General features: G+C 47.0%; 1 protein-coding gene across 3 annotated transcripts in view; it reads left to right on the top strand.

The window, feature by feature from the left end:
* OSGEP (O-sialoglycoprotein endopeptidase) overlaps positions 1-22,833 on the top strand; it is an 871,251-nt gene that overhangs the window by 227,440 nt on the left and 620,978 nt on the right. For 2 of the 3 annotated variants that reach the window (XM_085611965.1, XM_085611967.1), the window contains exon 5: positions 21,735-21,806. The exons of the other annotated variant lie outside the window; for it this stretch is intronic. In XM_085611965.1, coding sequence (XP_085468091.1) covers positions 21,735-21,806 — 72 coding nt within the window. The remainder of the gene's footprint in view (positions 1-21,734; positions 21,807-22,833) is intronic. 3 annotated transcript variants of the gene reach the window in all.

Raw genomic sequence — 22,833 nt, 5'->3', positions numbered from 1 at the left:
TTGGTGTTATGGGCCCCACCAATGAATGTGTGTGTGAATGAGTTAATGTGACGTCGGGTCTGTGACGCAGTGAGGATATGTAAATTTGCCCTTTTCCGCGGGAGTATCAGCAAGGAGACAGTTAAAGTGAGCAATGGCTAAAGTGGAGGCAGGCAGATAGGAAAAGAACAAGTTCCCAATACAACTTCATATCGTACGGAGATATGCAGAGACAGAAAGTAATGTGTGGTGGGTGTGAAGTATGCATGCATAACTGTTAGGGAGACAGCAGGCAGAGACTGTGAGGGGCCAAGAATAGCAGGTGCTGTGTCATGCACTCTTGGCAATTACCTGGAGCTAACCTTGGAGGGTGTAATGCCTGCTGCAAAGAATGTGTACCACGCACATCACGGAAATGTATTTTATGTGGATAGCTCAGTTGGTTTCTGCTTTTATCACAGAAATAATTTACCTGCGTGCCATAAATTACAATCCCAGTTTAGCAGAGACCTATGAACTGTCATAAAGAGATACATGAAAATTGCTTTGTATAGGTTAGAACATTCTGCTTCCCCACTCTTTCATTATACTAATGTTGCTAAAAAAAAGATTCATATAAATAGAAATTCATTATTATAAGTAAAGCCATCCCCAACCATTGAGGTACTTTTTAAATTCTGAATTTGTGCTTCTCCAGACCAAGCTCTCTTAAATTATAGACAGCTGGGTGACGTGATTCCTACAGCTTGTAATCCTCATTGTTTTATGTAACATTTCCATAGACTGATTTGCATACGTATGATTCATTGTCCCTTGTGACTTAGTGCTCCGACACCTTACACTCAGATGAGTATTGTTATGAAACAAATTAAATATATTTACTAATATTATTGTGGTAATACTGATTGCACGTAATATTGATTTGATGCCTATTTTCTGCTAGGTGCCTAACATGGATGTCAATATTGTTGATATTTGTTATGACATTTCGACTATACCCTTTTGTCTTTAAAAGCCAGGGCACCTTGAGAAGGGGGGGATTTCTGAGAGGGAGTGAGAATTATGAGAAGGGGGAGGGTGAAGAATGGCAACCGTTTTTTAAATATCATTAAGAACTCTCCAGGTGTAGTGGCCCCCTCCCCAGTGTTTTACTGAAAAGGTATATGATTGATGCTAACCTTCTTGAACCACACTGGAACTACGAACAATGAGTAACGACAACAAACGCAATAGTAGAACCGATCTGTTTATTGCAGCTAAGATTACACCATTTAACCATTCAAGCCACAAATTACTGCAGAACTTTGAGAGTGCTTAGAAACAACCTAAACTCCGGTTTAAAAATATTACTGCACAACTCCCTTCCTCCCCCACCACAACACGCATGATGTGAAGATTTTTAATTTGTATTTTATATAACACTAAACATGCTGGGCTAGTGGGCTGTAGTTTTACTTTCCTTTGGTGTCGACAATACAGAGCAGACAGAGTAATTACCTCGACACAGGACCAGCTGACGACCGTGCACGGACAATACCTGCACATGTATATTAAAATTTCAGTACTGCTCTCTCTGGGTTTCATTCTTGTAAGGTTCATATGAGCAAATCGGGTAAACTGTTTTAGTGGGGGTTTTTTGCTTTGGTTTTTTGCAGATTTATATAGGGCGAACATGACCTGAAGGTATTAGATCACTTTATTTGAGTACCAGTTACGTTACACAAGGGCAAATTTATTTGTTTTTTTATGGTAGGCATGGTGATTTGCCTAGAATCGCAGGATGCTGCATCGACGCAGAGGCTCGAACCTGGTCCCCCAGCTCCATGAGGCCACATCCTATCCCCTGTTTATTGGTAATAGTTCCAAGGCCCCGAGGTGGTCACTTTCAGCATTGAATACAAATGTTTTCCACACAGCTATCATCGTTTGAAGCACAAAAGACAAATGTACAGCTTTTTCACGTACAGCACAGATTGACAAACATTACAACGACTAGCACATAGCACGATACACTGTTGGTTGTTATCCAATACCACGTAGAACAGTGTCACAAAAAATTAACCACAGGACGTCGCATACACCGAAATAAAAGGACTACCCACAAGGCATGAAGCACTTAACACGGGTGTAGGAAGGTGGAATCTGACTATATGGTTGCCCCCAACTTTTTGCCTGGTATTTGAATGGTTTTTGACTAGTCTGGCTGGGATCCTGCTATCCAGGACCCCAGCCTATCTGCTTCCTCTCTAAACCGATGTGAGTACCCTAGGTACAAACCAATTGGATACTGAGGATACCCTATCAGCCCCCTGTAGATGGTACTCTAGGTACCCAGGGCATGGGTCCCTCAGAGGCCTACCAGGGCTGCAGCACTTATTGTGCCACCCTGGGACAGCCATACAAACTGACACCACCAGACCACTACTGTAGTCTGGATAAGGTGGTGCTTGCACCCCTTACAGGGATATAGGTACCCTGTATCCCACCTATTTACAACACATATATTCTCATAGGTCACCCCTAAAGGAGGCCTTGCTAATCCTACGAGGCAGGGTGCTGAGATATGTGTGAGGGGGGACCCCTACCTGAGTAGGGCCCCTCTGCAACCTTCATTAAAATTAGTGCGAGGTTGTTTGTAGGGCAGCCATACCATATACTCTTAACCTCATTATAAGTAATCGCGATAGTGTGATAACTTGAGAGTGGCTGCACAGAACCATGTCGAGTTTGGTGTCAAACATGTAGGAATCATACCCCCAGTCCAGCCATGGGAGTGAGGGCATGATTCCCCCCTGCTAGAGGGGCGATATGGGAAAAGCGGCAGAATTTAGACCCCAATTTAAAAGTGCACCCGTAATACAAAATAGATGCTACCCGCCACCCACACAACTCTGGCTGCCTGTGTCTGGGCAGAACTCCAGCCACGGCAGCTGGACAATGGGGATCTTGTTGCAGGGAGGTGCTCCCACGCTCCCCAGACAGACTATGTGGATTGGAACTGGGTGGGTGCACCAAAGGATGCTTTTCAAAGTTGCACGTAGGCTGCTACAGCGCCTACATTCTGCATACAACGCCTGGAACCGGTTCAGGGGCATCCTGCCCCTCGCCCAGGCGGGAAACACACAAAGGGGAGAGGGTGTAGCCACCCTTTCCCGCCTGAACTCTCATTGGTGGGCTCTGATTTAGCCACCCACTCTACCTCTGGATAAAGGTGGGTGCAGGGTCCCCAGAGCCACAGATTAATCTTGGACTTCACAGACTTGAACTTCGACGAGCTGCTGCCCAGCTGAATGAAGAGATCTCCCTTGGGGTAAAGGAGTTACCTCCCTGCTTGGCAGGCACCTGAAACACTGCAAGTGACCCGGTTGGAACTTCGCTGCTCCTTCCGACATCGACGACTCCTCTCTACCTTGAGGTGGGTTTCCTAGCATCCCAGAGGCCAGTGAGTGTGCCCAGCAAGTCTGAGCACCGTGGACCGCGTGGGTGCCGAGATCCCCAATACCCCAGGACACCAGCCACCTCTTGCACAGCACACGAACCCGACGAGTGGGGAAGTTGTGCTTTGGCCCATTTGTGAGCCAACCTCTCAGCATCATCTGTGCCAAAGATCGACGCCCTAGCCCGCTCCGGCGACCCGTGGGCACATCTTTACGCACGCAAAATTGCTGCCTCCCGCGGTCCCTTGTCTCTCTACTTGTGGGCCCTAGCGGAGGTCAATCTTTATTTCCAAGAGTTCCCCTGGTTGCTCCAGGCCTGGTCTTCAGTCTCCTCGCTGGAGACCTCGCTCAGACCTCGTGGGTCTGCACCAGCAGCTGATTTGTGAATCTTGCGTGGGTTGCGGTTGCCAAGGCTTAGTGGATTCAATCCGGACACAGCAGCGACCCTCATCCATCGTGGGACAGTCTCCCTCCAGAAGCTGGCCTTCCTTGAAGCCTCCCGGAGCCCGTGGCTGCTGATCCAAGCTGCACCTTTTCCACTTGAAGCACCCGACATTGAAGGGCTCTTTCTCTTGAGCTCCCTGGTCACTGTGCCGTGACCCAGACTCTGTCCCCTCTGCTTTCAGGTCCTTCTCTTTAAAATCTACATCTTCAATCTTCATGACATCGACGACGCTTTTGGCTAGCAGCAGTTTTGTACATTTTCCCATTGAAATCAGCCCGCGACCCGACATCGAAAACAACCTATGCACCCGACTTCCCCGGGGCAGGTAACAGTGGTACCTCGGTACTCTCGTGGGTGTGGGCTCTTCAAAAGCTTAACTATAAGCTCCTGAACTTGAACTCCTGCTAGAAGTGTTTTTAATCTTGTAAAGTTCAACCGCGACATTCTCCATAGGCTTTAATAGGGATCCAGATAGCAGCTTATACCACTGCACACGTCTCCCGTGGGTCCCCTTCCTCACTACCTTGGGTGGTTTCACAAGGGGCCAGCGACCCTAAATGCCCTAGGCATTGTCTGTAGAATTGTCGTGGTTCTTATGCCACTTTTTTAATATATGGTTTGGTCCCCCCCTGGGGCCCCATGATTCCAGTGCTATTTATTGTAACTATCAATGCTTGTTTGAATTGTAACTTTACCTCTAGCCTCATAAAGAGACTTGTGGGACTATTCTTAGAATAAATACATATATTTTATATATATACCTGTGTGGACTACTTTCATTTGGTTATTCAAGAGGTTATTATGGTAAAACAATAAGCTTAACACTCCTTCAAGACTTAGCCTGAAGGCTGCTCTCCACAGCTACCACTAGGATAGCTTTCTTTAAAAGTTTTCTTTAACCTATCACCATAAGAGTCGAATTGGACTGGTGCAAGGTGTCCCCTATAACTAGAGGACAGCATATGCCAGGCCAACTTCTCACAACGGGCGATATCGGAAACGTGGAACACGGCCTAGACCTCGTGGAACGTGAAACATGACATTCCAACTGCTACCATTGTCTACAGATGGTTATGTTCACCACTCCCAGGGCTGTACATAATTTGGTAGCAATTAAACTTGCAACCACATTTTGAGGTGGAACGGGATGCCTCACTTCTGCCATCCACACTACCCACAGTCCTGGCTTCTAAGCACATCTAAGAACACAAAGAAGCTTCGCAGCACTCAATGGCATTTCAAAATGCTTTGTGCAAGTTGAGTGGTATCAGGTGGGAATGGACCACCTCATAGAAGTGAACGCAATCCCAGACCTGCTAAAGCCATAAAAAGTTGCATAACCGAGAGTTAGTTGAAAACAAACAGTGGTAATGTCATGTCCCTTAGGTTAGTTCCATCATGTACATACAGACTACATACATTACGTCCCATTCACACGACAGAACTGTCTTACATAGGTGACCTTTTACCCAGTAGCTGACTTCTGTCTCTGACATCAGGCTCTTGGTACCATATCTTAATCCCTGTACCTGACATACACAAAACCTGTCCCCAGGCACGGTAGATTTATTCAGTACAAGGGTCACCACTTTTTTCATTCAAGGCCAACAGCCAGCTGCATATGCTCATGTTTGTTTAGAAAAGGATTAGCAGGGGATTAGCGAATGTTTTCAAAACATTGATTCTAGAAAAACTCTGGAGTGACCACTTTAAAATATAAAAGACTCTCTCTCCCCCTTACCAATACAGAGGAGAAATTCCTTCCAAGCTGAGAGGAGCTCTGCCAGCTGATCCTTCGACAAGCAGAGATCTGACTCCCTTGCGGGGTGCCATCCTTGACGCAAAGACTGGGTCCTTCATTCAGAACCATCAGGTGAGGGGTTAGCACTTCCCCAGGGAATTCTTGGCTCCATTAGGTTCACTTGCGCATGCATGCTTAACCTACACATCTAGGCTAGGCACGGTTAGGTAGGATACGCATCGTAGGAGTACGAATACACTATTGTTTTATGTAATATGCTTTTATTAATCTTATTAGCACTATGGTAGAAATTATCTGCTTTTTACGACATTGGTACTAGCGATTACATGTGTCTGCTCCGGTCTTTTGATTGTCGTAGCGAACATGTTTCATACTAGACTGACGCTTGACCAATAAATTCTTGAAACCTTTTCCAATCGTCATTCTATGTATTCTGAGAAAAGTAATCACGAGTGACTGAGCGAAAGATACCATATTGGTTCCACAATACCCGAGGAATCTGGATTGTCCTGTTCAGTGGTTGCTAGAAACTACCTACCACATGTAGAATACAGAGGGGTGATAAGGACACTGAAGAGCTGGCTGGTCTAACGGCTGCCTCATCCTGTGGGGGTGCCCAGAGTCTGTCTGCAAACGAAGCCCTCGGTTTAGGTCATCCAAACCGCGCAGGTCCTGGGGTGTCCTAGGAACTACACAACAGTACAAGTTGCGGTTGGCAACATTGCTTGATTTTTCAATGCATAATACCATAAATAATTGTAAAAATAGTTTTACGCTGATTTCGCAGGCTGATGCTCTCGCCACAGCTGGGAAGCAGCCTCAAGTTATTAGGACCTTGCAGAAGAGGAGCAAGTGAACTGGCGGCCACTGGCTGATATTCACTATGAAGGGTGGCGCTGCCCACACAGGGTTCCCTGTGCTATCCCAGATAGGTGACCAACTGGCATGGGTGCAAATTCAGGACGGTGAGTGTAAAAATTCAGGACAAAAGGTCAAAATTCAGGACAAAACTTTGGGACAAAAGGTACGTTTTAAAGATATATCAGAGGAGATCGCGCAATAATATGTAAATGTGTTGTACTTGTATAGCCTAGGGTGTCCTGGCACTGTACTCATACCGCTGTGGAACCCTTCCTGGCTTTTCCCTGTGAAATGTCCACTCCTGGGCACCCCCAAGGTGAAGCCAGGCATCCCAGCGCTGTTGGGGCCGTTGTGGAGATTAAGTAAGCTATTGCCCAGAGTTGCAGAGTGGGACCCATGATTAGAATAGGCACAGAGGCGAGAATTAACAGGTCCGAAGAAATTGTGCCCAAGACCCGCCGAGGCGGGAATTGAACCCTTGTCCCGGCCCAGACCTCTGCATCAGGGTCTGCCGTTCTAACCATTGAACCACACTTCTCCACAATATATAGACAACCAACATAAGTGCAAGTCAAAATAAGTTTATATTAGGTAAACAAAAGCTCCAACTTGTACAAATGTGTGGCTGATTGCATATGCTTGTGTTTTTTAAAGGAATTGAACAATGCTACTTCCATCTAATTTGTTACATTTTGTTTTCCTTGCCTTTAGGCCCACCACATGCCTTACTTGCTCAGACTGGCCCATTGTCGTTCTGTATGCCACAATCAGCCGGCAGACAGAAGGACAATTGGTCTATCACAGTCTGTGAGAGGCTGCCCTTGAGCACAGAGTAGTGTGAGGCGGCCCCAGCAGGGAGTTGTCAGAAAACTGAGGCATTTCAAAGGTGAGTAGTGCAAGTCGCTGTAACCCCCAAAATTACGTACAAAAGGTGTCCATAAGAGGGATCGTCATGGACAACGGACGTAGCTTCCAATTAATGGACGGTCCGTGAAATTACAGAAGGTTGGTGTGAGAAGTTGGCCTGGCATATGCTGTCTCCTAGTTATAGGGACACCGTGCACCAGTCCAATTCGACTCTTATTGATGATAGGTTTAAGACAACCTTTAAAGAAAGCTATCCTAGTGGTAGCTGTGGAGAGCAGCCTTCAGGCTAAGTCTTGAAGGAGTGTTAAGCTTATTGTTTTACCATAATAACCTCTTGAATAACCAAATGAAAGAGTAGCCTACACAGGTATATATATAAAATATATGTATTTATTCTAGACAGAATCCCACAGTCTCTTTATGAAGCTATGGCAAAGTTACAATATCAAACAAGCATTGATAGACACAATAAATAGCACTATTAACATTGGGCCCCAGGGGGGGACCAAACCATATACTAAAAAAGTGGTATAAGAACCACGACAATTCTACAGGCAATGCCTAGGGCATTCAGGATCGCTAGCCCCTTAAGAATCCACCCCAGGTTGTGAGGAAGGGGACCCACGGGAGGCGCGTGCAGTGCAAGTAGCTGCTATCGGGATCTCTATTACAGCCTATGGAGAATGTCGCGGTTGGAAATAAACAGTTTAAAAATACTTCTAGCAGGAGTACAAAGTTAAAACTTCAGACTTAAGCTTTTGAAGAGCCCACTACCACGAGAGTACCGAGGTCCCACTGTTACCTGCCCCAGGGAAGCCGGGTGCATAGGTCGTTTCTGCTGTCGGGTCGGGGGCTGATTTTCAATGGGAAAATAGTCAAAAGTTCTGCTAGCCAAAAGCGTCGATGATGCCGTGAAGATCAAAGATGTGAAGATTGTAGAGAAGAACCTGAAAGCAGAGGGGACAGAGTCTGGGTCACGGCAAAGTGACCAGGAGGCTCAAAGCAAAGAGCCCTTTGATGTCGGGTGCTTCAGGTGGAACGTGATGTAGCTTGGATCTGCAGCCACGGGCTCCGGGAGGCTTCAAGGAAGGCCAGCTTCGGAAGGGCGACTGTCCCACGTCGGATGAGGGTCGCTGCGGTGTTAGTGTCCGGATTGGGTCCACTAAGCCTTGGCAACCGCAACCCACGAAGAATAAACAAATCGGCTACAGTGCAGACCCACGAGGTCTGGGAGAGGTCTCCTTCGAGGAGACTGTAGAGCAGGCCTGGAGCAACCAGGGGAACTCTTGATTGTAAAGATAGACCTCCGCTAGGGCCCACAAGTCGAGAGACAAGGGACCGCGGGAGGCGGCAATTTGGCATGCGTAAAAGGGCACCCACGGGCCACCGGAGGGGGCTAGGGCGCTGGTCTTTGGCACAATTGCTGTAGAGTGGTTGGCTCAAACGGGCCAAAGCACAACTTCCCCACTGGTCAGGGTCGTGTGCTACGCAAGAGGTGGCCGGTGTCCTGGGGTATTGGGGATCTCGGCACCCACGCTGTCCACGGTGCCCAAACTCGTTGAGCACACTCACTGGCCTCTGGGATGCGCTGGAAACCCACCTCAAGGTCTCTGGAAGTCGGCGAAGTTCGTGAGAGCAGCGAAGTTCCAACCGGGTCACTTGCAGTGTTTCAGGTGCCTGCCAAGCAGGGGGATATCTCCTTTATCCCAAGGGAGATTTCTTCCCTCAGCTGGGCAGCAGCAAGTCGAAGGTCAAGACTGTAAAGTTCAAGATTAATCTGAGGCTCTGGGGCCACGTTATTCACCTTTATCCCCAGGATTAGGGGAGTGTCCAGAGTAGTGTCCACCAATGAGAGGTGAGGCGGGAAAGGGTGGCTACACCCTCTCCCCTTTGTGTGTTTCCCGCCTGGGCGAGGGGCAGGATGCCCCTGAACCGGTTCCAAGCGGTGTATGCAGAATGAGGCTTCTGTAGCTGCCTACGTGCAACTCTGAAAGGACATTTGGTGCACCCACCCTGTTCCAATCCACATTATCCTGTCTGGGGAGATGCTAGCACCTCCCTGCCACAGGAGCCCTATTGCCCAGCTGGCGAGGCTGGGGTTTTCCCCAGCAACAGCCAGCCAGGGTCGTGTTGGTGGCGGGCAGTAGCCATTTTGTGTTACTTGTGCACTTTTAAATTGGTGTCTAAATTCTGCCGCTTTTCCCATATCGCCCCTCTAGCAGGGGGGAATCGTGCCCTCATGCCCATGACTGGACTGGGGGTAGGATTCCTACATGTTTGACACCAAACACGATATGGTTCTGTGTAGCCATTCTCAAGTTATCACGCTATCGCGATAGACTTATGAGTGGGTTAAGAGAATATGATATGGCTACACTACAAACAACCCAGCAATGATTTTAAGAGGGTTGCAGAGGGGCCCTACTCATGTAGGGGTCCCCCCTCACACATACCTCAGCACCCTGCCTTGTAGGATTAGCAAGGCCTGCTATAGAGGTGACCTATGAGAGTATATGTGTTGTAATGGGGTGGGATATATGGTACCTATATCCCTGTAAGGGGTGCTAGCACCACCTTACCCAGACTACAGTAGTGGTCTGGTGGTGTCAGTTTGTATGGCTGTCCCAGGGTGGCACAATAAGTGCTGCAGCCCTGGTAGGCCTACTGAGGGACTCATGCCCTGGGTACCTAGGGTACCATCTACAAGGGACTGTCAGGGCATCCTCAGCATCCAATTCGTTTGTACCTAGGGTACTTCACATTAGTTTTAGGGAGAAAGCAGATAGGCTGGGGTCCTGGATAGCAGGATCCCAGCCAGACTAGTCAAAAACAATTCAAATACCAGGCAAAAAGTTGGGGGCAACCATTAGTCAAATTCCATCTTTCTACAGTTGGTCACCCTAATCCCTGAAAGAGCTAGTGTGAGAGGTGGGCGTGCTTCTTCTCCCTCCCCGCAGTGCCTCGCTGTGGAAGAAAGTCTATTCTCTGCTTTGCTCGTCAGTCATGTTTTGTGTCGCTATGCAGAGTAACTCTGTGTTTTTAATTAATGTACATAGTTTAATAAATAACAACCCAGGGATAGTGGGAGGGGAGTCTTGAGTACTTGTACAGTGGTAGTACACCACAAGCGTAGATTTTATATACCAGGGCTTCGAGTTGTATGTTGCTGTGATGGAGCCAGGTTTGTATGCAAATAAATACAAATGTAGCTTCCCAGGTGCTGAGCAACCATTGTAGGTAAATTAATGGTAGATTTCGACAGGAGAGCCTTGGCTCTCTAAAACAAAGGCTGGGAGGAGGAGCTGGTGTTAGAGGCGGGTCGCTGATACCGCATGGAGCGCAGCCGGAAGGAGGAGGGCGGGCATACAACTGATAAGCTGTGGGGCTTTATTTTATGTTTATAAATTTATAACATAACACGTTCACCCACCGCAAGCTTCTTTTAAATAAATAAAGTCATAGTAATTATGGTGGTTTTGCTAATAAATTAACCAGTTCGGTGCTCATTATGAGCTGGACTCGTCATGGCACACAGTAGCCGTGTGCTCATGACGAGTCCAGCTAGTCATGACACCCACCCACGGGGGAAGCGCTGGCGCTCCCCCCGTGGGCGGTCGACCTGGATTTCTTAATCGGGGAAGGCAGGGGAAGACTTTCCCCTGCCTCCAACGCCCCCCCCCCCTTACGCATCATCAATGACGTCCGCGCGCTGACGTCATTGGAGGTTTCCCTATCATCACTGACGCGCAGGAAGCCATTTGCTTCCTGCACGTCGGCGAAGAAAGAGGTAAGTTTTGGGGCTGGGGAGGGGGGGTATTTTTCAAAAGAGACATCGAGGGAAAGGGTTTTCCTTTCCCTCGATGCCTCTTTTGTGCATTCCTGCTGCGCGATCGTGCAGCAGGAATGCCCACTAGACGCCAGGGATTTTTTTTTTTTAAAGGGTGATGACTGTACTGTTTGGGTGGAGCGGCCCCTTAGGCAAGGGTCGCTCCCCTTTGGGGGCCATTTTTTTTAGGTAGTTTGTTTGTTTTGTTTGGGGGAGCGGCCCCTTAGGCAGGGGTCTTTCCCCTTTTTGGGGGCAATGTATTCAGACTTTATTTTCTTTATTTAAAAAAAAAAAAAAATGCCCCCTGGACCACCAGGGAATGTTTAGTGGGGAGTGGCCCCTTGGGCAAGGGTCACTCCCTTTTGGGGGCTTATGATTTAGGTCGTGCATTCGAGACCTCTTGTATATACTTTAGTATATACTTATATGTTTATATGGTTTGTGGGCTTTGGAGATCAGCCCTAGGACTTGTCTGCTTCCGCTTAGGGACTTTTTTTTCTGATCAACTGACTCTATTTAACTTTCTTGATAGAAAACGACCAGCAGAGGTCAGTAAAATGCCAGAATCACTTCAGCATTCTCTAGTTTTCAGTCCATAGAAATTGTCTTCCACGAGCACCCATAGACAATATGTTCGAGGCATATGAGCTGCAGATTACACACTTGTGCAAAGATCGCCATCTGGTGTTGGGCCCGAATGTTTGCAGTTTGTTTTTCCTCTTGGAAAGTCTTTGGAAGTCACGAGGTCGGTGACTCCTCCTTTGGATCGCATTGCGCATGGGCTTCGGCTCCATCCTCAGATTTTTTTCCCGCCATCGGGCTCGGGTGTAATCTTCGTGCTCCGGTTCCGAACAGCTTCCAGTTCGACGATCGAAGCGCAATCCTCACCCCAATTCGCGGTATTGTTTCGATCGCGATCTCCCCACTCGATGCGCCTTCTCAACGGCACAGACCTTTGGTTCCAGTCGTCAACGGCGGCCTTCGGGCCTACCCAAGCTCCGGTCCTGGCTAATGGAAAGGACTCCATTTAAAAAGTGCCCTCGATGTGGGTTCAAATTCCCCCACACCGATCTCCACGAGGTATGCAATCTCTGCCTCTCCCCTGAACACGAGGCTCGAGACTGTCCGGCGTGCAAGTCCTTCCGGTCCAAGAAGACTATTCGGGACCGAAGATCCAGAAGAACCATGGCACACTCCTCGACGGCGATTCCGGACGACATATTCGGAGAAGGCGTCGACGCTCCAGAACAGCATCACACCGACGAGGGCCTCGTCAGCGCCTCCGAAGCCGACGACTCAGATGTGGAGGACATCACTCTGGCACAGAGGGTCGTGAGTACTGATCTACCCCCACCCCCCCACACCCTAGTCGGCACTGAAAAAGGTTTCGTTCACGCCTTCGCCTCCGAGCCTAGGCAAGACCAAAGACACTGCTTCACACACCGCACCTTCGGGCCTGGTAAAAAAGCCAAGTAAGCCTTCCGGCGGCTCGGGCTCGAGCCAGCCCACCGTCTGTGCCGATAAACACTCTTCGGCACCGAAAAAGAAACCGGCCTCTATCTCGACACCGAGCTCCGCACCGAAACACTCGGGGTCGAAACCCAGCTCTTCGGTACCGACACCATCTTCGGTACCAACCAAACCACACAAGGCCACCGGCACCGACACTTCGAAGCCGAAACCCATCTCGGCGCCTACCAAACAACCGGAGGTTCCCAAGTCTGGTTCCAAACAACGAACCGGCACAGATAAACCTAAAAAACCAACGGCCCCGACGCCTTCGGCGCTGACGGACCAACCAACCTCGCCAGAACTCTTTTTACACCGGATCCCTTGCAAAAAACACTGACCAAGGATCTCAAAACTGGACATTTAACACGCTCTATCAAAAAGAGACAGTTGGAGAAACCTGCTCCGCCTCCACCTCCAAAGAGGAAGGACTCTGCTACCTCTCCTTTCAGAATACCTTCCCCACCTCCTCCACCCCCTCCACCTTCTCCTCCACCGCCTTCTCCACCCCAACCTCATCGTTCCCCGACCCCGTCTCCGGACGATGATGATCAGGGGGACCCATATGATGACATAGGAGATGTGCCCCAGGACCTACCTACAGGGGACCCCACCCCCACAGGATCCCCAGACCCATGGGACGATTACAATATCCCTGATATCCCCAACGTCCCACAAGACGATCTATACCCTTCCAGACCTTCTCCACCAGAAGACTCATTGGGGTTCAACCATCTACTGCAAAGGGCGGCACTCTATCACAGGGTAGATTTACATACCGACCCCGTGGAGGAAGATTGCCTCCTTGATACATTCGACACCACACATAGGTCCACTTCCATATTGCCTATGCTCAAAGGAGTTGTAAAGCATGCGCCAGAGGTCTTTAAGGACCCAGTTAGAGCCAGGGTCATCAACCCGCGCATCGAGAAGAAATATAAATCCGCCCCTACAGATCCCTCCTACATCAGAGGGCCAGCGCCACTAGATTCTCTGGAAGTATCCACCGCACGTAAAAGGGCCAACTCCCAGGCGTCAGGCGAAGCGCCACCACCTGACAAAGAATCGAAACTATTGGACGCATCAGGCAAGCGTACTGCATCCCAAGCTGCCAATATATGGCGTATCGCCAATACACAAGTGCTACTAGCCAGATATGACAGGGCCCATTATGACGAATTAGAAGCCATAATGCACCATCTCCCTGATAAATATGAAGCTAGGGCCAACTACCTAATTCAGGAGGGCAAACTATTACTAATACCTCCATACGTTGTGCCCTAGATGCAGCAGACACAGCCTCCAGGGCCATCAATACTAGCGTCCTCCTCCGTTGCCATGCCTGGCTAAGGATCTCAGGTTTTAAACCGGATGTACAAGCCTCCATCCTCAACCATCCCTTTGACCAAGAACATCTGTTTGGCCCAAAAGTGGATGAGGCCCTAGAAAAAATGAAAAAGGATACTGACACGGCAAAATCTATGGGAGCCTTGCAATCACACCCTCCCAGATGCTCCTTTCGCCGCTCTTCCTTTCGGAGCACATCCAGAGGGTACTCCTCAGACACCGCGTCCACTTCATACAAATCCCCTACTCAGTCCACCTTTACAAGGGGTTACCAAAGATGCGGCTACAGGGGTAACACTAACAAAGGCAGAGGCAAAACGAACACCGCCCGCTCTGCCCACCGCCTACCCAATGACTTTCCCCGGATCCCCCCAGGACGTCCCACTCCGGTCGGGGGCAGACTCCAAAATTTCCTTCCTGTCTGGGCTACCATCACCTCAGACAAATGGGTAAGACAAATAATTTGGTCAGGCTACTGCCTAGAACTAATATCTACCCCCCCCCAAACATTCCACCCAGACAACGCCCAATGTCCTTAGAACATCTAATGTTACTAAAGCAGGAGGTAATCTCCCTCCTACAGAAAAAGGCAATAGAACACGTTCCTACCAACTAACAAAATATGGGGGTCTACTCCCTATATTTTCTCATACCAAAAAGGGACGAGACTCTACGGCCCATCCTAGATCTCCGGCCCCTAAACACATACATACACTCAGACCATTTTCACATGGTAACGCTTCAGCAGGTACTTCTGCTGCTCTCCCAAAACGACTTCCTCACCACTCTGGACCTAAAAGACGCTGATTTCCATCCACATTCAAGTGCACAACGCTCACAGGAAGTACCTCAGATTTGTAGTGGACAGACAACACTACCAATTCAAAGTTCTCCCGTTCGGAGTCACAACATCCTCCCGTTCGGAGTCACAACATCACCACGAGTATTCACCAAGTGCCTAGCAGTGGTGGCAGCACATCTGCGAAGACAACACCTTCACGTCTTTCCATACCTAGACAACTGGCTGATAAAAGCCAGCTCATACAATCAGTGTGTACAACACACGTCCACCACTATCCAACTACTTCACTAGCTAGGCTTCACGGTAAACCACGAAAAGTCCCATCTACAACCATCCCACGTGAAACAATATCTCGGTGCCACCATAGACACCTCAAAAGCGCTAGCCTACCCCAATCTCCCCAGGATTGCAAGCATTCAGGCTCTACGCGCAAAATTCATGGCACAACACTCCCTTCCAGCTCGAGTGTTCATGCAACTAATAGGGATGATGGCCTCTTGCATCTTCATAGTACCTCACGCAAGACTCCAGATGCGTCCTCTCCAAGAGTGGTTAGCGCGCCAATGGAACCAGGCCCAGGGTCAATTAACAGATCTGGTGTTGGTAGACGGTCGCACCCATCGCTCTCTGCAGTGGTGGAACAACACAAACCTTTCCAAAGGTCGACCGTTCCTGGACCCGGTTCCTCAGATAGTACTGACAACGGACGCATCGCTCTCCGGCTGGGGAGCTCATCTATTACATCTCACCATGCAGGGCAAATGGACACCTCAACAGAAGTTACTCCATATCAACCATCTGGAGTTACTAGCAATCTTCTTAGCCCTAAAATCTTTTCAAACACAGATTTCAGGCAAGGCAGTCCTGATCCGCACAGACAACATGACAGCCATGTATTATATTCAAAAACAAGGCGGCACACACTCTCCACCGCTCTCTCAACTAGCACAGAGCATATGGAGATGGGCCATACCCCAGAAAATCTTTCTCCTAGCTCAGCATGTCCCAGGAGTCCAAAACACTGTGGGGGATCTGCTCAGCAGACAGACACAACAAATCCACGAGTGGGAGCTTCACCCGCAAGTTCTTCACCCGTAATTTCAAATGTGGGGGCATCCACAGATAGACCTCTTCGCCACCCACGAAAACACAAAATGCCCAAGCTTCGCCGCCAGATACCCACACCCGTTGTCCAAAAGAAATGCGATATGGATGAACTGGTCAGGCGTACGCTTTTCCGCCTCTCCCACTCATTCCACTAGTGGTGCGCAAACTACAACAACACTCCCTCACACTAATCCTAGTAGCTCCAACGTGGGCCAGATAACCGTGGTACACCACACTGCTGGAACTATCTGTAGTACCGCACCAAAAACTACACCTTTCTCCACGCCTCTTAACCCAGAACCATGTAGAGATCAGACACCCGGACCCAGCTCAGCTCAACGATGCGATCTGGCTCCTGAAATCCTAGAATTCGGGTACCTAAATCATCCCCCTGACTGTATGAACGTCATCAGAGAAGCAAGAAGACCTACCACTAGAGCGTGCTACGCCGCCAAGTGGAAACGCTTAGTTGTCTATTGTCATAACAACACCATCAATTCCCTGGACGTGTCCATTCAACACATCATAGGCTACTTACTCCACCTACAAAGGTGCAATCTAGCCTATACGTCCATTCGACTACACCTCGCAGCCATTGCAGCTTACCTACAAAACAGGCAACATCTATCACTCTTTAGAGTACCTTCATGGAAGGCCTAAAAAGAATACTTCCTCCCCCCCAGAGTGCCACCCTCACCTGTGTGGAACTTAAATCTCGTTCTCACAAGGCTAATGGGGCTTCCCTTCGAACCTCTGCACAAATGTGAACTACAATTCCTAACATGGAAAACCGCTTTTCTTGTAGCCAACACTTCCCTCAGAAGGGTCAGTGAGATACAAGCACTTACCATTCAAGAACCTTTTCTCCAAATGCACCATAACAAGGTTGTTCTCCGTACCAACCCAAAATTCCTCCCTAAAGTCATTTCTCCCTTTCACCTAAACCAATCTGTAGAACTACCAGTATTGTTCTCGCAACCACAACCGTTGCAGAAAGAGCTCTTCACTCACTAGATGTCAAACGAGCCTTATACTTCATCGAGAGAACACAACCTTTCCGTAAGACCAAACAACTGTTTGTCTCTTTCTCTCCACCACACAAAGGCAACCCCATCTCCAAATCAGGGATAGCTAGGTGGTTTGTAAAATGCATTCAAATTTGCTACCACAAAGCAAAACTAACGCTATCCGTTCACCCTAAAGCCCATTCTACACGGAAAATAGGGGCTTCCATGGCATTCTTAGGGAACATCCCACTAGATGATATCTGCAAAGCAGCTACATGGTCAACACCACACGCTTTAACTAAACACTATTGTGTAGATGTGCAAACTAAGCACCAAGCTAGTGTGGGCCAGGCTGTACTCAAAACATTATTTCAAACCACTGCAACAGATACGGGTTGTCGCCGCTAAGGTTGGGTACTGCTATATAATCTATGCACAAGTGTGTAATCTGCAGCTCATATGCCTCGAACGGAATATGCTACTTACCAGTATGCATCTGTTCTTGGCATGTAGAGCTGCAGATCTACACACGCCCACCCGCCTCCCCGGCTACCTGTATCTGTTCCAGTTTATCTTATTTAGATACCACACACATGGGCATCTTCACTGTTATTACTACGCTCCATCTTTCCCTGCTGGCGAAAAACAATCTGAGGATGGAGCCGAAGCCCATGTGCAATGCGATCCAAAGGAGGAGTCACCGACCTCGTGACTTCCAAAGACTTTCCAAGAGGAAAAACAAACTGCAAACATCCGGCCCAACACCAGATGGCGATCTATGCACTAGTGTGTAGATCTGCAGCTCTACATGCCAAGAACAGATGCATACTGGTAAGTAGCATATTCCTTTTTTTAAATCTTGTATTTTCAGTGATATGAGCACCGAAGGCCCAGATTTTATATTAAAAACAGAGCTTTGGACTATACCATTTCCCAACATACCATTTCCCGCTGAAAGGCAATATTTCTCCCCGTGTGTTCCAATACTTGGCGTGTCACGCAGTTTGGTGCTTGCTTTCTCAGTCAGTCAGTGAAAGGAATGTTTATTTAGACCTTGGTCTCTAAACAATTCTACACAGTTCTACAAACAATATTAAATAAAAACAATTAAAAAACAATGTATATACTTTCTCAGCTCAGCAACAATTAATACCAGGGGTAACGGTTTATCAGAGGTGGGGTACACATAATTACCTTCCACAATCAGGGACATGACTCTATAAGAATTATATAAATTTTAAAACTCTCTTAAAAGTACAATTCAATTTTTTTAAAAGAGTTTAAAAAAAATTATTATTTTTTTTTAAAATTTATTTCAGATTCGCCTACTTCTCATTGGGGAAAACTTTAATTGCCCTCAAATATTTCCCCAATGCAATTGCTATCTCAAGGTTTGGCATTTCAACGAGTAGCTCCATCCCCTGTGCCCGTCGCCTTATATCATATTTCAACAAAATTGGGCGAAGGTATCGTTTACGCTGCTCTACTACTGTTGCACAATCCAAAAGAATGTGCATTATGTCACCTTTTGTTCCCACTGTGCACTTACATCTACCATCTTCAAGCAGCATTTTTATTTTTTGTTCTTCATTTACCAACCATGGATTTATACCAATTCTCATTCTTAAGATCTCCTGTCTATACCAATGGTTTGGTAAAATATCCAAGTAGGGGAACCAATTTTCATTTGACCATGCGACCCTCATATATTGCACAGACTTTTTCTTGGTCAAATATTCCCTATCTACTCGTCTAGATACTTCCAGACTATGCTTTCTGGGTCCATTTTTTGTAAAATCTACATGCAGGGAAACTTGGTCAATTTCCACTTTTATATTCTCGCAGGCCAATAATATTTTCTTCCTTGATTTCTTAGGCCATTTCAAGCTACTTGATTGGATCTCTTTCCTACACCATAGGGCTACTTTTTGGTTTGTCTCTGTATCTAAATGTTTCCAAAATCTAATTAGAGACGCTTGTGACTGCACGCTCCAGGCAATACTACCTATCTCGATTCGTATAGCCTGTACCATCGATGAGAGGGGCAAAGACAACCGTGTTTTCAGACACTTTCCTTCCTCTCGATCCCAGTCCTCTTTGCCATTTAAACAAAGGACCTCGGCCCCATAGAGCATTTGTGGGGGTACCATTGCTTCAAAGGCTTTAAGCACGGGTCTATGGGACATATCCCCATATTCCCTATTACATTTTTTCAATCCACAGATCGATGAGAAAGCCTTCGCTTTCTGAGCTTCTAAGTGTATATGCCATTTTAAGGACCTATCAAACCACATCCCGAGATAGCGGTATTCGTTTACAATTTTCAATTTCAAATCACCTAAAAACCATTTAAATTTAATATCTTTTTTCCCAAAGCATAAAATTTTTGTCTTATCCATATTTACAGTTAAAAATTTCCCTTTGCAATATTCTTTAAAAACATTAAGTTTTCTTTGCAGGCCTATTTCGGTTTGATCCAGGATCACCAGGTCATCTGCATATAATAGGCAGGGCACCTTATTTCCATCCATTCTCGGGCTTGCACTATTTACAATTTCTAGGGTGGTTGGTAAATCTGCTAAAAATAAAGCAAACAGCAGCGGGGCCAACACGCATCCCTGTCTCAATCCATTCTTTATTGCTATTTGGGGCGTTAATGATCCTTCTGTATCTTTAATTATTTGTGCCCAGTTACCACAATGCAGCTCTTTTATTACTGCCAATAGACCTGCGGGGATGTTTTTATTTTCTAAGGCCTGCCACAGGGAATTCCGATCAACTGAGTCGAATGCTGCTCTAAAGTCGACGAAACAGCAACATAATTTACCATTTTGTTCTATTGACTTACAGGCTATTGCCCACAGGGCAAAGCAGTGGTCAACCGTGGAATGGCCTTCCTTAAAGCCCCCTTGTTCGACTGGCACAATCGATAGTTCTTCCGCCCAGTCCTTTAGTCTATTTAAAATAATTTTCGAGAACTTTTTCCCCGATATCTAACAAATTGATCAACCTATAATTTTGAGGTTCATTTAAATTACCTTTTTTATGGACTGGTCTTATTACGGCTCCCTTCCAATTTTTAGGAGTTTTCCCTGCCTCTAGAATGACCGAGAACATACAATGGAAAAATCTCACCCACCACTCCAGCTGGGACTTTATTATAACTGCAGGGAGATTATCTGGTCCTGCTGCTCGTGTTAGTTTCAGCTTGGTAATTGTGTTTTTTACATTCTCTTCTGTGAAGTCAGGTCTTAATTCTTCCATTAGCTCATGCCAGGTTTGGGGCTCTACTACATCTAAATCCCTCCTGGGGTCATACAGATCTTTCAAATAATTCTCCCACACTGCCTCCTCTACCACGCAGTTCATCTCCCCCTCTTGATGGCCAGCCGCGGCTTTTACCAGCTTCCAGAATTGTCTTAAATCTATGCACAAGTGTGTAATCTGCAGCTCATATGCCTCGAACGGAATATGCTACTTACCAGTATGCATCTGTTCTTGGCATGTAGAGCTGCAGATCTACACACGCCCACCCGCCTCCCCGGCTACCTGTATCTCTTCCAGTTTATCTTATTTAGATACCACACACATGGGCATCTTCACTGTTATTACTACGCTCCATCTTTCCCTGCTGGCGAAAAACAATCTGAGGATGGAGCCGAAGCCCATGCGCAATGCGATCCAAAGGAGGAGTCACCGACCTCGTGACTTCCAAAGACTTTCCAAGAGGAAAAACAAACTGCAAACATCCGGCCCAACACCAGATGGCGATCTATGCACAAGTGTGTAGATCTGCAGCTCTACATGCCAAGAACAGATGCATACTGGTAAGTAGCATATTCCTTTTTTTAAATCTTGTATTTTCACTGATATGAGCACCGAAGGCCCAGATTTTATATTAAAAACAGAGCTTTGGACTATACCATTTCCCAACATACCATTTCCCGCTGAAAGGCAATATTACTCCCTGTGTGTTCCAATACTTGGCGTGTCACGCAGTTTGGTGCTTGCTTTCTCTCCATGTCAAAGAACAGCAGATGTTTCAGGGCGCAGGCTAATGTGCTGCATAGCTAAGTGCATATAAGGTCCCAAAGGCGAGACCGATTGCATTGCAAATGCTTGTTTAACGTAGGGCCCACTAGGCCACCAGGGAGTTATTTGTGGAGAGTGACCCCTTGGACAAGGGTCACACTCCTTTGGGGTCAATATTTGTGGCTGTGTCTGCCCCGCAGGGGGCCAGATCGCCATGTTTTAAAAAAAAATTGGGCCCACTAGACCACCAGTGATTTTTTTTTTTGTGGGGCGTGGCCCCTTGGGCAAAGGTTGCTCCCATTTGGTGAGCATTAATTTGGCCGTTTCTGCCACTCTGAGGGGCAGATCGGCTGATTTGTTTTTTTGTAGAGCCACTAGGCCACCTGTTTTTTTTTTTTTTTTTTTTTATGTTGGGGAGCGGCCCCTTGAACATGGGTCGCTCCCCTTTATCGGAGGATGATTGTGGTCATTTCTGCCCTCTTTGGGTGGCAGAATAGCAGTATGTTTTTAGGCCCATCGGCCCTCAAGGGGGGGCAGAAGCCACTAGACACCTGTTTTGTTTAAAAAAAAAAAAAAAAAAAAATTGTGTTTGGGAGTGGCCTCAAGGGCAAGGGTTGCTCCCTTTTTACGGGGGTGAATATTTTATTTATACTCTTAGGCCCACCTACCCCTTAGCTTGGCTGGTGGATTGTGTGTGGACTGGTGCATTATTTGCATTTTTGATTGTAATCTTTTTTCTCCTTTTTATTCTAGTGTAAAGCTTTTGATTCCTGTTTGCGATTTCGACAGTGGTGTTCTGCAGTTTTGCGCAGTTGCATTTTTTTGGTAAGAAAAACATTTTTGTTGCATTTTCTCCAAATGTGTATTTTTGTCATGTATGAATACATTTTTTTGTTTGTAAGTGGTGTCACAATGGCAGCTTATTTAGTTATTGTTTTGTGCATGGAATTCTTTGCGATGTGTTTTGCATTGTCTTCTGTGTAATTTTCTTTTCTCTTTCTTTTTTTAGTGGGATATTGTTGATCCATACTGTGTCTGTGCAGAGTAGGTGGTGGTGAATTTAGCTGCTTCTTGCAAGTGAGTGGTATCGTTTTGGAGTATATAGGTATTTCTGATAAAGGTGCATTTTGTTTATTACTTATTTTACAAAGCGTTTGTTGTTGTTGAGTTGTTTAACAAGTTACTTTTATTAGTAAGCAGTATGGCTAGTCGTAGAATGAGTGCTCAGCAGGTGGTTGGTATGCTTCTTGAATCTTCCTCTGAGCAGGATTATGAGACTGACAGTGCGTCTGAGGGAGAGGAGGGAAGGGAAGATTCAGGCAGTGAGTTTTCTCTCCACATGGAATCATCGGATGATGAAGGTACTCTCAGTGCAGATGAAGCTACTCTCAGTGCGGATGAAGTGCCTGTTTTAGAGGAGGATACTGCTGTGCTGATGGTGCAAGAGGCATCTGGATTGCAGCCTGAGGCTGCTAGGCTTCCTACTGGAAGTGCTGGACTCTGGGTTGATCATGGTGCAGCCGGTGTTGCCTGCCTTTAGTGGTGATGCAGGGTGTAGAGTGGATTGTGAACATTTTTTGCCTATACAGTTTTTTCAGTTGTTTATGGATGATGTATTTTTGGGTGAGATTGTTGAGCAGACTAATTTGTATGCTAAACAGTTTTTGAGGGACAACAGTGACAAAAAAAGAGATGAAGAAGTTTTTGGGTTTGACTTTATTGATGGGTTTGATAAGGAAGCCGTCCATGGCTTCATATTGGTCTACCAGTCCCTTGATGGCAACGGCCATATTTCCTGCAGTTATGACTCGTGATAGGTATTTACTTTTGCTACGGATGCTGCATTTTGTTG

The sequence above is a fragment of the Triturus cristatus genome, chromosome 6 (genome assembly GCF_964204655.1).
Source record: "Triturus cristatus chromosome 6, aTriCri1.1, whole genome shotgun sequence".
NCBI classification, from domain to species: domain Eukaryota; kingdom Metazoa; phylum Chordata; class Amphibia; order Caudata; family Salamandridae; genus Triturus; species Triturus cristatus.
The sequence above is the reverse complement of the archived record's forward strand: the minus strand, read 5'-3'. Positions and strand labels throughout refer to the sequence as shown.